The sequence below is a fragment of the Triturus cristatus genome, chromosome 2_1 (assembly GCF_964204655.1).
Source record: "Triturus cristatus chromosome 2_1, aTriCri1.1, whole genome shotgun sequence".
NCBI classification, from domain to species: domain Eukaryota; kingdom Metazoa; phylum Chordata; class Amphibia; order Caudata; family Salamandridae; genus Triturus; species Triturus cristatus.
Window position 1 is genome coordinate 901,228,410 of NC_140581.1, and position 17,051 is coordinate 901,245,460.

The 17,051-nt window shown below is 43.3% G+C and overlaps 1 protein-coding gene across 10 annotated transcripts in view; it reads right to left on the bottom strand.

Moving 5' to 3' along the window:
• The window catches only part of NTRK2 (neurotrophic receptor tyrosine kinase 2), a 539,717-nt gene that overhangs the window by 347,175 nt on the left and 175,491 nt on the right, over positions 1-17,051 (bottom strand). For 8 of the 10 annotated variants that reach the window (XR_014970375.1, XM_085633106.1, XM_085633104.1 and 5 more), the window contains one exon: positions 5,399-5,431. The exons of the other annotated variants lie outside the window; for them this stretch is intronic. Coding sequence is in view for 7 of the 8 variants with exons in the window: in XM_085633106.1 (XP_085489232.1) it covers positions 5,399-5,431 (33 nt within the window). In the remaining variant the exon portion in view is untranslated. The remainder of the gene's footprint in view (positions 1-5,398; positions 5,432-17,051) is intronic. 10 annotated transcript variants of the gene reach the window in all.

Below are 17,051 nucleotides of genomic sequence, written 5' to 3' on the forward strand. Positions count from 1 at the left end.
ACACTGCAGTAAAAGCTACTCAGGATATGAAAAGGACAACCGTGGTATATAAATGAGGGTATATGAAATTGCGGTTATTGAAGAGTAAGGTTTTTGTGACTGTGAATGAGAGAGAGCTTTTAAACTTGATAAATTGTATCTAGTTATATTAGTTGCTTAAAGGACCCACTATGCTATCTCACCACAGTGGAAGGGGTAGCAACAACTACTGCATTCCTGGCAGTTCCAGAGGAGCCAGAACTTGAGAGGGAGCAATGAAAGGAAGGTCTGGAAGCCTGCATTGGGGCTAATGGAGGTGATATGTTTATGAGTAAAGGCACCTGGATTATTGAAACATTGCCTAGGCATTGAACACAAAACATACATCTAACCACATTGGACAAAGACCAAGATGAAGAGTTTCTTGATGAATTGCAATGAGCAAATTTGCAGCTCAATCTAATCTACAAAAAGAAGATGAACAAGTTTCCGGCTTGAACCGTAGTAGCTTTGTATACTTATAGACCATTTCATGATGGAAATGATAAGAGACCAACTATTACACAAGAAATCGAACAAGAAAAACATTTATTGACTGATAAGTTGACCTTGGACAAAGCAGTCAAAATTGCTAAATGACTTGAATCTATTTTACAAGGAATGAGACAGTTAACTCGTTATTGTGAAACTCTTGAATGACTGCTAAGTATGAATGGTCAGGCAGATGTTAGCATGACTTTCAGAATATTTAGTCGCTCCGTTTAGACCTTAGCCTATTGATTTGCCCTTGTCCACTTCAGCGCCGGGACACCCCTTTTGGGGTAGCTGTGCGCCTAACAAAATTCATTTTATTATTATTATTAATATTTAAATCCTGGGCCAAAACCAAGTTATAGAGGGTGTGTATGTTTGTTTCCGGTGTGGGTTGGATGGCCATGTCACTTCAAGCAAATAAAGTGTCCAGCCATTGGTCAGGTATACCATAAAAGTGAAGGGAACTTTGCTTGAGTTTGTAAAGGTAAAAGTGTGTCTACCAAGAGTAACAGAAAACTCAAATTAGAGAAGTGTGTCATGCCAACACATCCGGGAGTTTGGCAATGTGAGGAGGGATGGGCCTTTTGGAAGATTCATATTGGAGTAAGAAGGTTAAGGTGTTAGCTGAGGCCGGTGCTAGGTGCATCTTAATATGGAACAACTTATCGCAACTGTTGGAGACACAGAATTGAATCGCCTGCTATTAAAATGGTTGGGTACGGCAACAAGCTGATTGACATTGTGGCATATTTTAATTCTTCATTGGAATTCTAGGGCATGAGAATTCCCTCAAACGTGTATGCTGCTAAAGATGGGTCATGTTTATTAGTTTGTCCCCAAAAGAGAATTTAATGAAATGGTACCCAAATCATACCAATCTGGTTATCGGATACAATGATATTATAGCAGTGTCTGGAAAGGATCAGGACGAAACATTAAAATAGGCACATCTTTTTAAAATTAAAATTTCAGATTCACTAGGTTTGCTGAAGGGTTTCATTCACTGTGTAGCACAAAAAAAGACAATGCAGAGTGTAGAACGCACAAAGCAAGGAATATGCTTTAATGTGTGAGGAAAGACTTAAAGAGGGAGCTTGAGCAGTTGGCACCGCAGGGAGCGATTGTGGAGACATAATCATATGAATGGTTGTAGTGCACTAGGTGAATTACTATATAGGATTGTATGTTGAATTAAGGGACTTGAATATCAGTGTTTGAGTGGATCGTCACCCTTATCCAACATTGGAGAAAAGCTGATGACAGTTAATGGAGTGACGGTGTGGATCACCCTCATCCTGTTGTTGGCATATCAAAACATTTCTCTCCACAAAGACTCAAAAGCATTGGCGTGCTTCACAGCACCAGGAGGACCTATCAGGTACAGACAAATGCCTTTCGACTTAGAATCTGCTTTTGCAGTTTTATAATGAGCTAAGCACCAACCTTTTAAGAATGTAACCAACGTGTCATACTGCCAAGATGACATTTTGGTCAATGGAGTCTTTCATGGACCTCATGAAAAGACTTTGCTCCAACTGTTAACTATTCTGGAGGAGAATGATCTCACCATACATTTGCAACGAATCGTATAGAATATTTGGGGCACTAGAACATTTATGATGTGGCGGCACTTCAACAAATGATTGTTTCTGCCATTGTCGATGCACCCAGTCCTAAAGCCAAAGACCAGTTACGGTCTTTCCTGGGATTGCCTGAGTATATTTCAAGGTTCATACCCAGATTTGCACAAAAGACAATGCAAGTGAGACATCTCATAAAACGAACATGAATTTTGTGTGGGATATGAATAGTGAAGAAAAATTTGTATAACTAAAAAATGACACAGAAAGTGCACCTGCGTTAGTACCGTATGATACCCACTGGGAACACAAACCAGCCTGGCAATTCAGCTGGACCGGCCATGGGGCGTGGGGGGGCTGGGGTGGTAGTGAGAAGCAGTGCTGCTGCTTTAGCACTGCTGCCCACTGCTTTAGCACCCCTGCTGCCGCTTTTGTTACAGGGGGCCGACACTGCAGCACTGCTGCAAAACTGGCCCTCAGTAACAAAACAGGCCCGAACCCTACTCCTCTCAAACTGGCCCCCATGCTTCTGGCCCACCAGGAAAACACCCAGTGCCCGCTATGGCCAGTCCAGCCCTGAGTGTACTGATGGGCAAAACTATTTGCAAATCATTTACTGGAGGGAGAGGTGCTCTGCATCCAAAGCAAAAAGAACAATTGATGGACGAATGCTGAAATAATGTCAAACATTCACCCCCAGTACCCAAAGCATTTTGGATTTCTATATACTTAGATATCTTCTATAGAAAATGAGTGCACAAATATTAATTGTATTTCAAGGACATAAAACGAGAGGCTATCGTTCAAACTAACTGTTATTGGGAGAACATTTATCAGCATTCCTTGCTGAGATTTAAGTTCTTACTGTTGATTAGCCCTCCTAATAATATTTTATACACATTTCTGTTTATTGCCTCGGTTAACATATAAACAAAGACACTACTGTCAAGAGTCTTGAAGCAAAAGGTGGTGTTTGATTGCCTTGGTATTTGTAGAAGGTAACAAAATAATACAGCTACAAATTCCACCCTGCAGGCAGCAAGTTGACTGGAGCTCTCTCTACACACGTATATTACACCCTTCAACCCATCAGCACTAATCCTCACAGGCATTTTAGGGGAATAGACTGTCACTGGACAAACTCTTTCAGCCAGGGATGAAGAAAATGACTGCCACCTGCCAGAGTATTTCAGCAAATCGTACGATTTATGGCACAACCAAATAGCACATGGACACAGATCCCAGTCATTCCATCGGGCGTGTTTTCTGTTTTTTTACGAATTAATTGCCAAGTTCTACTCTGGTGTTCGCCATACATCTATCCAACATTTTATCATCGCATATTTCATTTGTGATGAGAGTGTTTCCTGAAATGTTTTATTTGACCTGATTCACTATTTCAGTTGTCCAGTATTAGCTATCCCTTCCGAATCCACCCTTATGGAATTGGTGTGAAACACTGTGACAAGATGATTCTGGAGTGTTATGGGGTCCTATGGAATAAAGTTAATCGAGTGACCATTATGTATTTAATCCTCACATTGATATGGAAGTAAAGGGAACATCGAGTGAATGATGCCACAATATGTCCCAAACCCCACACAGACGTCATCATACAAAAGAACATTATAGAATGCATATTGTTTGTAATTGTGAGTGAGCTTGGAATGGGTAAGAAGAACAGGTTTTTCTCCACTTAATGGCCACGTTTAACAAGTGAACCAGTCTATAAATGGACACTGGAAAATGTATTTTGCTCAAAATGATTAAACATTGACCTGTAATGCTAGGAGTATGTTAGTCAGTAGGATACACTATTTCTTGACTTTGAGGAAAAACGTCCCTTGCAGCATTCTTAATAGCTGATCAGCGCTGACATCATATCAGTGCAAGGCTTTGCAGGTGAGGGCATCAACATGCATGACCATGCACATGATGGCATCAGAAGCAGGGACGTGCAAGTGATGACATCGGAGCCAATGGGCATGCATGTTATATACCAATGCATTCTGGGAAATGCATGAGTTTCATCAGAGAACATGAGCACTTATGTGACACAACAGTGTGCATCAGCAAATGAATGATTCTTCTGAACACCCGTCATGGCAAGCGATGACTTAAGAGCAAATGGCTATGCACGCGTGAACGTTGGAATGCATGGTAATTCAGGCAGCTGTCGCAAATGTGATGGGCAAGCACGTGATAACATTTAATAATTGGTGTATCTAAGTGTTGGGGTAAGACCATATGATTATGCCGGTGATGTGATCAAATCATGTTGGTATGCAAGTGATGAAGTCAGGGTACATGGAAATGCAAGCCATTACATCTATGCACATGGTCTGAAAAGTGATGACACTAGAACACATACATATGTAAGTGGTGACATCAAAACACAAGCATATGTAAGTGGTGATATTAGACCATGCAAGTGTTGAGATAAGAACTCAAAGTCATGCAAGCGATGAGACAATAGGATATGGGTATGGAAGCAAAGAAATCAGAAGGTAGGAGTATGCAGGTGACGTCATTGCACTGACTAACAAGATATTAAACTAGAGCATCTGGGCATGCAAGTGATTATCGGCCAGTACAGAGCCAAGCAAATTATAACTCAAAGTGCACCCACAAACCTTAAGGAATCAGCATCACAAAGCATTCAGTGGAACAGGTGGGCTAGTGACTTGCAACATTGGCAAATGTAAGTATTTTATTTTGTTTTCCTTAGTTGTGTTTCTCAATTTTGCCTTTCCTCGTGTTTTGTACATTAGATAGAACAACATCACATATGAATAATGTGATTGGGTAAGTTTAGCCCAGCAATCACCATGCCCAATTGAAATTTGTGGCTTCTTATTCATCAAAGACACTACAGGAGGTCAAAGACATCTGGATTCTTCTGGGGTTATCACTATATAGACAGAAAGAGAAACAATAAGCCACCTGGACCATGAAGAATTGTGGTTTAAGACATGTCGAAAGCTGAATAGCCACACTCAGTCAAAAGGCCCACAATTGGGCTGAGGGACAGAAAAATGTTTCTGCCATTTCCTCGCTAGTCCTATGTGAGTCATAAAACATATTCAGTGGGGGAATGTTAGTCTATCACCTTTAACAAGTGTATTTTATTATAAAGCACGGATACAAGTGCTGCTGTGACATAAGGTCATATTTTGTTAGTGCTTAAAAAATCGCCAGAATGCAACTGAGTGTAGCCACTCATTTTTCAGCAAGTTTTTCAAACTATATTAGATCATTTAATCATGCCTTTTTTCAATTTGAAAAAAATATATAGGAATGTATACCATAAAAGGCAGGGTCAGTAAATCCTTCTTTACCTGAATAGAAAAAAAATGTAAGAATAGGTAAATGTGGCATGAACTTAATAGCTACTACTTACAATGCAGGTTTTGAAAGTTGAAAAAAATTAGCCAGTTACATCTCTATCCCATTTGTGCGCAGGCTACGTTAGAGTGAAAAAACAGCAAACCAACAAAAAAAGCACAGGAAAAAGGATAACTGTTGATCATTCTCGTTCCTTTTAAACATGCACAAATACTCAAGAATACGAAAAAGGGGCACATAATTAATCACACAGAACAATATGAGGCGGGTGCACATTTGCTACAACTTAAATTTGATTTTAACTTCATTGGCATTGAATGGCCTTCAGTGAGTGTCTGGTGGGGTCCAGGTTTTGCCTTTAACACTTCTGCTGCCTTTGCCACCCAGTGATCGTTGATGACTGAGGTTAAATTTGCCCCAGGATCTTTAGATAATCTCTATGAACGCAGAACAGAGTGTGGACTGAGTCCCCAAGTCCAAAAATGGCTATTGATGTGGTGGCAGCCAATTAGATCTTATCTTGAGTTCTGCTGGATCTGCGGTGGATTCTCATCCCTATATATACATACATTTAGAACCTTAATTTCTCAAACACTACTGAATAGATTTACACCAACTCACAAAAAGCATGTTTTCTGGACAAAGATGTAGTTTTCTGCCAAATTTGGTGTCATTTTATTTCAAGATTGTAGGCTAGCATTATGCATAAATAACCTTTAATGCTTCTCCTGCCAGGTGCCATATATTTACGCTACAGTATATGTACTTTATTTGACTTGCATGCAAATGTGTTTGGGGAAGAGCCCTGAGGGCAGGTTTAAACACCAAGGTTCTGCTGCAGATGTTCGCCTGAAGGTTCAATTTCTTACAGGAATATACACTCTGTACATCACCAGCTGAGCATGTGAGGTCCACTAACCACGTCCCAACACCTAATTATGTCATCAGTATTATAAAAACTGTAGTTATTAGAGGACAGTGTAAATCAACCGTACTGAAAAATTGTACATGTAAATATCAAGCTCGCAGTCGCCATCATTTATACCTGGTCCTACTGCAAATTTTCAATAATTGGCTAAACCCTGATTTTCTTTTAAAATCCTAGCAAAACTGCTCCAAACTGCTACAACATGTTCATAAATCCGCCATAAACCAAGAATATCTAAAGAATTCTGCTGACATCAACGGAGTCCAGATATGTATCTGGCGTTCTTGTCATCTGATAAGCGGCTTAAAGGATAACTCCCCTCTTTGTGGCAGTGATATGCAGATGTTTGTCATATTCTCGTTGGCCTGCTGAGTGAAAGTAACTAGCCTCATCTTGTTCATCTGAAGTCAAAGGATACAATTGGCTGAGTTCCATGTACATCATTTGTCAATCCCAGTCAAACTTCATGTCAGTGGTATATTACTAAACCCAAGCATGAAAAGGGACTTCTCCTAGCTTTATTATGGACCAAAGTACCAGAGCTGTTATTTCATCCATGTACTTGGCCTGATCCCTCATTTATCCGTTTCTCCTTGCCGATCTTAGAGTCATCGAAACCAAGTGTAGTTCAGACCAAAGTGATGCATCAATGGCTTTTGACGCACAATTTTTTTTTTTTTAAAGTATAGTTGATTATTGGCATTTTCATAATCACAGTAAAATGCTGACATAGTTATGAAAGTTGCAGTATTTCAAGGAGAAACAACACGTAAACCCCCCCCCCCTGCTTGAACATAAACGTATCACATTTGACAAGTACAGTGCATTGCTGTCTGTCCCTGGGCATGTGCGATAAAAATGATTCACTGATAGCGTTTACTTAACATAGGCTATACGTCTTTGCGTCATCTCCTTTGCCATTTCAGCATTCTCAGCTTTGCTTGTATATATAGTGGCAACTCATCCGAGGGGGCAATAGCTCGGAGAGCATTGCCGCTGAGACCTGTAAATCGTCAGCCAGTTTATTGTGTTGTATTGTAATTGCATTTATATAGCGCTTACTACCCTTGACAAGGCGTCGAAGCGCTTTTTCGGCGAGTAGCACTCTACTCTACTCTACATGGGTCCCATAGAGGATTAGTGTTGAATTAGTATAGTGAAAGATGCATGTAAATTTTAAGTGGTAGATAGGTTAGTCAGTTATTTAGATTCGGAAGGATAGCAAAAGGATAGAAGAGGGGGGAAAAAAAAGGTTTGTATTTATAAAGCGCTTGTTTCCCCTGATGAGGTGTTGAAGCACGCTACTCCAGAAACCCATAAAGGATTAGTGGTAAATTAGTATGGTGAAATATGAAAGTAATTTGAGTGGTGGATATTAGTCAGTTATTTGGAGTGAGAAGTATATGCGGAGGGATAGAAGGGGAAGAAAGGTTTGCATTCATATAGCACCTGTTACCCCTAATGGGTGTTGAAGCTCTTTTCTGGTGAGTAGCACACTACTCCGGAACCCATAAAGGATTAGTGTTGAAAATTAGTAAGGTGAAATATGAAGTAACTTGAGTGGTGGATATGTTATTCAGTTATTTGGATAGAGAAGGGTAGGTGCAGGATAGAAGAGGGAAAGAGGTTTGTATTTATATAGCACTTGCTACCCCTGATGGGGTTTTGAAGCGCTTTTTTGGCACGTAGCACGCTACTCCGGAACCCATAAGGATTAGTGTTGAATTAATATGGTGAAACATGAAAGTAATTTGAGTGGTGAATAGGTTTGTCATTTATTTGGATTGAGAGGGGTGGGGAGGGGTAGAAAAGGGAAAAAGGTTTGCATTTATATAGCGCTTGTAACCCTGATGGGGTGTTTAAATGCTTTATTGGCGAGTAGCACGCAACTCTGGAACCCATAAAGGATTAGTGGTGAATTAGTATAGTGGAATATGAAATTTGAGAAGTGAACTTGTTGGTCTGTTATTTTGATTGAAAAGGATAGTGGAGGGATAGAATAGTGAAGGATTTGGATTTATTTTTTGGGTTTTGGTTTTAGGTCATAGCAGTAGGAAGAGGCTTTTGGATGAGTAAAAGGGGTTTTGGAGGGGTAGAGTCAGAGGGAAGAGTTTAGAAAGGTTTGTTTGGGTGATCGGTAAGGTAAAAGAGGTGTCAGATGATGCAAGGAGGGGTAGAGTAGGAGAGAGTCTAGAAAGGGTTCTTTTGTGGATCATAATAGTGGTATGGGGTTTGAGATAAATGAGAGAGTGGATGTAGAGGATATATTGTTAGATGTATAGGGTGAGAGATAGGGTAGTGCATTCAAAAGAGTAGTAGAAAGAAGTTTGAGATGGGTCAGAAAGTTGGGCTAGAAGATATATTGAGAGAAGAATAGGCTGGAAATAGGGTAGTGCACTGGAAATGCTAAATTAGAAGAAAGGGATAAATATATACTGGCACATGCATCAAAAATGCCATTTGCGAATCCTTATTAGCGAAAAATAAGGATTCGCTAATAAGGAATTGCAAAAGCCCATGCATGTAGGAATCGCTAAAAAAAAAAGCAATTCCTACAAATTCCTTAACTGTGACTCGCAAATTACGAGTCGCAAAATCGAAATCGATATTTTAAATTGATTCTAGCATTGCATTTAAGGAATCACAATTTGCGATTCCTTAAATGCAATCGCAATTTGCTATTTTTGCATTTGGGATGATGCATCCCAAATGTAAAAATTCCGGTCGCAAAGGGGCAGATTCTGAGAATCTGCCCGTTTGCGACCGGTTTTCAGTTTGATGCACGGGGCCCATAGATCCACAGATTAAAGTTAAAGTGTTTCTATGAAGTCTGACAGGGTAATTAATCTATCATCTGAAAATAGATACCACAGAGTAGCACAATCTCCAGCCCTCCATTTATTTATGGACACAGTTTGTTCAAGAAGTTTAAATGAGCAAATTGCCAGATGTTCATTTCGGGCACAAAGGGATCCTTCCTCAGCACTGTCCTGACTGCTCTCTCCCACACCCCACACACCTGTCTGACTACATAGGACATGGTGGATGGGGCTCTCACCCCCATCATCAATAACTTGGGCAGTGGAACTCCATTGCAGGTACCTTTCAGTAACCTGTATTCCATATTCTCCTGGCCATCCAACCTGTGGACCACATGCTGCAACTGAGTGAGCAAGATAGTACAGTTTCAGGCAGGGTAACTCAAGACCCAGGCACAGGGAGCAGAGTGGACGGACTGGGTGATGATCGTTCGTTGGAGTAAGTGTGGCATCAGGACGATGTCCCACTCACTTCCTGTATTCCGGGTGGATATTTAAAACTCAGGAAATTCCTGGTTTGTTACTATAACTACTCAGTTAAGTGTACACTAAAAACCTCACTAAGGAAATATTTTGGGAGGTAAGAAAACGGGATCTATAGCCTGAAGAATGCCATAGACCCCTAGGGGGCTATAGAATCTGGCAAGAAACATGTCTATATAAAGCAGAGAGGGCGACAGGATTAATTTCCCAAGTACACCCATGATATACATTTTTTAATTCTATCAGGAAGGACCCAAAAGTAAAATAATATAGGTGGTACCCTCCTAGATAGTTTTAATGGAATCAGTGTCTCTGCATAAATGGATCCCTAGAGTGTATTTTAAAAAAAAATATTGTTGTGCCTGCAGCAGGGTGTAGTAGTGGCCCAATGATGAAGCATGCCACTAACTAGTGGGTGAGGGTTGTATTGAAAACCCTCTGGGTTTTCCTGATATGCAGATTGTGATAAACTAATTGACTTTACAGTAGGGGTGGGCGGAATTTGCGGAATTAACCTTCGCAAATTATCGCGAGAATGTTTAAAATTATCGCAAACAAGCAGAAATATCGCGAAGATGCGGAAGTTTTTTTCCGGCATGTTCGCGAGATTTTCTGCATGGTTGCGGGTCGCCAACTTACCCATGTGGTTGCTTGCGGGCGCGGCCATCTTGTTTTGAGTTGTTCTCGCGGTGCATGATCGCGAGAAGAAAGACGTGATCGCGCGACGCATGACGTCACTGCGGGCGCGAACTGTCGCGAGACAGCGCAAATGGCTAAAAACAATACAACATCTCATGGAGAACGCGACCGGATCAAGAAAACTTGTCGGCGAACGCAGGGATTCAGGTAAGGCGATCGCGCGCGCGCGAGAATGTATCATTTTACAGCGCGAGCAAGAAACAAATTATCGCCAAGCTGCGGAAACCGGAATTTTTGACATTTTCGCGCTCTCCGCGGAACGCAAAAATGTCAAATTATCGCAATTTCCGCGAACGGAACGAAATTTTTGCCCAGGCCTACTTTACAGGTCTTCCCTTCTTTGTGTATGTTTAACTCAAGACCACCCCTACTCCATGGGCACTTAAAAGTAGTTAAGCTAACCCTCTTCTTCCCATTAGCCCATAGTAGTTCCACTATCAACCGTCAAGGTTCTGCAAAGAACCACAGAACTGTTCCAAAAAATTCATAATCATCAACATTGGGAGCATACACGTTCGCCAAACAAACATCACATGCATCCAACCCCCCAGCAATGATCACATCGCGGCCCTCCGGATCAATCTTCATCCCTTTCATGACAAATGGACCACAAGGCGCTATCCATATCAATGCCCCTTTAGCATAGATTGAATATGATGTTGAAAAGATTTGACCCTGCCACCAACGTCGTAGGTGTTTGATATACGTTCCCCATGTATGTGTCTCCTGAAGGAAGGCCACGGAAACCCCATACCGATGGAGGTAAGAGTAAACCCTTTGTTTTGTGCTAGGCTGGCGCAGTCCCCGAACATTTCAGGTCATACATTTCCATTCGGTGGCCATATCAAGTTGAAACACGCACTGTGACACATATACATAAGTACCACCATAAAACCAGTTTCCCTCGCTCCCACATTCAAACACTTGAACTCATAGCAACAAGTAAATCCCCCGCCCACAGGCTGCGAGTCCAAACTACGATGGCTGATCTCAACTTGGCCAACCCTTAGGTCCCACCGCCCCATCCCCCATGGAGGCAACCGCCTCAGCTAAAGAAATTGCATAAAACATAGGACCCAGCATCCCGTCAGGCTGGCGAGGCCAATAGCCCTCAACCCACCCAACTGGACACATATTACTACATCGCAGACTATAGCAAATGACATATGATGTACATTACAATAGAAATTACAATCACACCCCCAAGTATAGATTGAACAGGGTGGTATCTGGATTGGTTCACCCTATCTTGGGCGGAAATGTCATGGAGAATTCAAGTGGATAGTACAACTATGAGCATGGTTCATAAGTTGCGGAAAGCATTATACTTGCACAATGTCCACACTGTCACCCTACGCACAAAGAATGGATTCTAAAAACTTTACAGGATTCGGCATTTGAAATGCCTAAGTCTGCTAAGAGCATTATCTCAGCATTTACTAATTGGCTGAATAAGGCACTCGGGGAACATGTCTCACCTATTAGTCACCATTTTACGAACACAGAGAAGCCTGTGCCATGGTTCACTCCAGAGTTAGTGGATTCCAAAACCAAACTAAAATGGTTAGAGAACCAATGGTCCACGAATAATGAGAGTGATGCAAGAGAAAGATTCAAATCAGGAATTGCAGAGTAAAAACAAGTATTGCTAGCCACAAAAACGGCATTGCATACTTATAGGTACAGGAATGCAACGTGTGGCTCTCATTTTCATGGGGCAACAACCGAATGCACATGAAGGAACAAGCTCTTTGGATAGGGGAGAGCAAGCATCTGCAGCCTGTTCTCCCCAACCAAAGTTCCCCATAAAAGGCAGAAAGTAGACGTACACGCCAGTTGGGCTCCTATATACTACGGCCCCGTATTAAACTGATGGTGTAATGTCCCTGTCTGTCACATAGTCCACCTTTAACAAGGTGCACGAGCCGCATACAGGGACATTGTACCCTGTTAAGGACACTGCAGTGCCTTTAGAGGATCCGAGGACTTGCAACGGGCCTGAGTTCAGTGAATTAGTGAAAGGCGGGCGGCTGTCTGAAGCAGCCGCACCGGCTGTCACCGCGAAGGCGGCTTTAGGCCCGCACTTCAACAGGAGGCTGGAGATCCCCCTGTAGGTGGGTGAAGTGAGTGGCTGTGATCACCTGCAGGGTGATTGTCTGCGGGGGTTAATGGGACTCCCTTTCCTTCCTTTCACAAGGCACTCTCGAGTAGCACACAGACTATGCAACACCTCTCTGTGGCGCACAGTCGGTGCGCCACCTAATGGTGTCTTTGCATATGCGCTCCATATGCACAATGTCTCTCTCATCTGCAGAGGCTGAACCGCCATGGAAATGAGGCAACACCCCATTAAGATAGCTCAAGCGCTATATGTGCACAGGCGCTAGCTGTATTAAAGAAGATGCCACACAATGGTCTGCGGTCCTTTCTGTAATACTACAGTGCCCCGAGGGATACAGTTAATGGGCCCATTGCGTCCTGTTTGTAATATGGGCTCAGATACTGAATGTGCTTAGAAATGGCAGTAGTGTTGCATGAAAAACTACATTGCAAGATTTTTCGAAATATGAATATTTTCATTTTTTCATCTTTAGTCTAACAAACAATGCTCTTCCAGATTTCACTGATATTCTACAGTGTGCTACGTCACTTTCGCTTACAGGGCAGGTGCATCACACAGTCGTTGTCTATGTCCAGTGTATGAACAGATCACTGCAGGGATCTGTTTGCAGCTAGCAGGGCATAGATAATTCTATCAGCCCTTTATCTTCAAGAGCTAGATTAAAATGGGTACAATTCAGTATCAAGTATTATAGCACCAAGATGGCACTTGGTATGAGCAGAATATTAATAGTCCATACTTGTAAGAGTGCCTTGGGGGTTATGTGTGTTTGATAACATTAAACACAGTTCAATTTAGCACACTTTTGAAATCCCACTGCCATCCAGGGGCTGCATTATGTGCAGTGACCTGGGGCACAGAGGGCATGTGCGCCCGTTCACTGTCCCCCAAAGCACTGTAGAATACGAAGGGGCTACAGAGGCTTGTTTGTCTCTTCTGCAATATAGATAGTGCCGGGATACATACAGCACCAGTGCTACTCTATTCTCTCATTTTCAAGGGGGGATGTCCCCATTAAAATGAACACTTTGTCTCTGCAACGGCACAGTCATGACTTTATGTGGGATGAAAAAACTGGGGGGGGGTCTCTCAAAGGGGCATGGCCAATGTAATTAAGGGCATGGCTTAAAAACACGTAAGCTAAAAGTCTGTGCGTAACATAGTGTGCCGCCCGACCTGTATTTTGCTGCTTCTGTCATTGCATCCAGATATATGTTACAACAAGTAGCATCATACCTACAAGTCAGGACTATTGGCTTTGTCAATGGCTGTTAGTTGCATAAGATAAATAAGCAGCAACTATGGCTTGTTATATATAACATTGAAAATGCTTCCATTTAAAGCCCTGGTGACACCACCACAATGTTGCTGCTCCTGAGTTTCAAAAAGAGGAGGGAAATCCAGAGAGAAAATGACTCTCTTTAAAGGATTTCCCTTCCCCTACAACGCTCACCAGGCATGACGTCATGCCCTACCTTCTCCACTAGTGAGAAGTGAGCAGTGTGAGCACGCGCACATCGAAGTGCCTGCTGTCACTGCAGTCCGGAAAAAAACGGGCCGCCTGTGCCAGGGCACAAAACAGAGCCCGATAGAGACCCGTTTCAAGGTCCCCTTGAAAAAACTGCTGGTGCTCAGCACCGGTGAGACCCGGCTCACTTAAAGCCCTGGGCACAGTATTATGGATTCGGGTGCAGAGGCCTGCAGGAGGCGCACTGTCAGTATGCCACAAAGAGGTGGTGCACTGTTAGCGCGCCCCTCCAAGGGTAGCCCTTTGGAAGAGGGAAAGAGGGTTCTATGGATGCCTCGAACATCCTCCTGCAGGTGGGTGCAGTCAGGCAGTTCATCGGGCTGTAAGGAGGTCCCTGTCCCCCTTTGAAGTGCAGACAAGCACTGCCTGCATAGTGCTTCAAGCAGCTAGTGTGTCTTTCCCTAATGTGTTGCCCCTAGGGCCCCCAGGGCAGGCACGGGTTCTCGGCTACCTTGGGAGCAGAACATTGATTGTAAGATGTACCTTAAAACAGGTGCACCCTGCTGCAAAAAGGGACAGTGCACGAATTACAGAATACGGGTCCAGATGCGGTGCCCCTAAACACAGTTCACACAAAACCCTGAGGCACTCAACTTGCAGAAAAATATAAAATATGCCTTTAGACCCCAAAACAGAAAACACTTGCTATCGTTTAAATATAATCTATACAATGCATATGCATTTCACTTTGCAGTGCATAACACCTTTTTTTTGAGGATGCTAGATCAAATTTGGACAACTCTAGAACCAAGGCGGGGAACTTCCAAAAAATCACGAATGCAGCACGAGAACACCCAGTAAGATATACACAACCTCCCTGTGTTTCCGTCGTTCCACTGTAACAACGCACCTTGGCTTTTGTTATGATATCACCCCCATAATCCTATCCCACTATGGAAATGAATACTTTGTTTAACCATGTTGCTTATGTCGTAAGATTATTTTATGATTTTCTTATGAACTGAGGTTGAACTGATATTTGTAGACAGATGGGAGTTTGAGGGGGGGGGGGGGCGACGTGCGTAACACATTCACCAAGGGCGGGACCCTGGAGTCAAAAGCAGGCAAGAAGATTCCAACTCGCCCCGCTTCACTCTTCTCCTTGTGCTATCTCTCTCCATCCATCCATTCTCCCTTTCTCCTCTCGCTCTTCCAGGGCCGGACTGGCTGTAGCGGGCACCGGGCATTTACCCTGTGGGCCGCCAGGGTTGGGGGCTGGTTTTGGGCCCCTGGGGGCCGATTTGGTTACAGGGCCGTTTTTGTAGCATAGCTGCAATATCGGCCGCTGTAACAAAATCGTCTGAAACCGGCCGTGGCAAGCAGCTCGGCTGCACCCCCAACTCAGGGGGGGGGGGGGGGAGGGGGGCGGCTGAGCACTTTGCCAGTGCCCGTTTTGGTTCCCAGTCCGGCCCTGCTCTCTTCCCTCTCCCTGGTGGCTTTCTTTTCTACCTTCTCCCTCCCTCCCTTTCTCTCTCTCTTCAAGCCTCCTGTACCTGCTACAATTACCCTGGTAGAGCTGTGGTAGGTGGCAGAGGCACCAGGAACAGCTCTGGGCTCTTAAAACCAGCCTCCAAGGCATCCAGCCCACTGGGAACACAAGGCATGCCCGGCCGTGCATAGACCGATCCCCCCCCCCCACAAACACACACACGCACACATCTCTCAAGTGTACTGCCTGCAAATGGCATAGGTCTTAATTGAGAGATAATCTTTCACAAGTTCTGCTGCTAAATAATGCTAGGGCTGATGCGCTGCATTTTGATATTACTGCGAGAAGCAGCCTGTGAGGCAGCTGGTGAAGCCGGCAAAGAACGCGCTGTGTCTAGTGTATTAGTGGTGTAAAAAACGAGGCTCCCTTTTCCAGCCAGCAAAAGCCACGAAACATTCACACAAGTGGACTTTTTAAACCCCTAAAATGTGTAACAATGTGTATGGTTGGCCTAAAAAAGCAAATACATATATATTTTTTAAAAACACAAGAGGACTGGAAGGAACAAGAGATACTACTTTCTCCTGGGTAGAGGGAATGAGCAGGAAAAGTGGAGTATGGGGGATCAAAGATAGTCCCTCTCAGCCACTGTCAGCAGTGGAAGGATACATCATCCAATCGGACCACTGTGAGACCGAAAGGCTCCTGAAACACAACAATAACACAAGAATACGGAGGAAAGCCATAGCATCACAGGCAGTGCTTTAAATGGAAACATAAAAGTGCAGGTACTCACAATTTAGAGTGCCTATTTGCTCCTGAGACGTGCTGGTAATCTTCCTTTAAGTGTACTGCAGAAGTGTTAGGAAGTGCAACTACTCTCCTATTCAAATTAAAGAAGTACAGGTACTCAGTACGGGCGAGTACCTGCCCATTTAAAGCACTAGAGGCAAGGAAGTGAGCTATCCAATAATGAGCAAGAGGCTGGCCGAATGCGTGCTCTACGAATATGTAATGTACTGGAGACAATAGGCCTTGAGAACAGACAACTAAAGCCACCTATAGCCAAAATCTAAAAATCATAAATCAGAAGTCCTTCTCTGTTTGATGAGCTATTTCCCTTTTATGCAGCTCGAAAAGCTCTGTTTGCAGGCATGTATGGCCCCGGAGTGCTGGGCGACCACAACAACTTCTAGAGGCTCACTTACGCTCCAAACAGCCAATCAGCAAAGTGGACAGCTCACACAGTAACATATATGAGCTCACAGTGTCTGGTTTGGTGATGACGACACATGAATAATTGGTTCTAGATTGGAAATGCCAACCTCACAGGCTTACGCTTGCAAGTGTGGTGGTAGCAGGCAGTGTGTGATGACCAGTCCTACTAACCCTTGGTTTGCCTACATTTTGGCATATGAAATGCCCTACTGCCCTCTGGAGAGCACAATTGTGTGTTCAGAACTGAACTGTACAAGACATGAGTTATTTTATGCTGCACTCTGTGCTGTATGTCGTTTCACCCCAAGAATACAATGCAACTCCGTTTCACAGGATGTATATAGGATGTGGCCTAACAGCCAGAGCTGCCAAGTTCGGAGCTGGGGA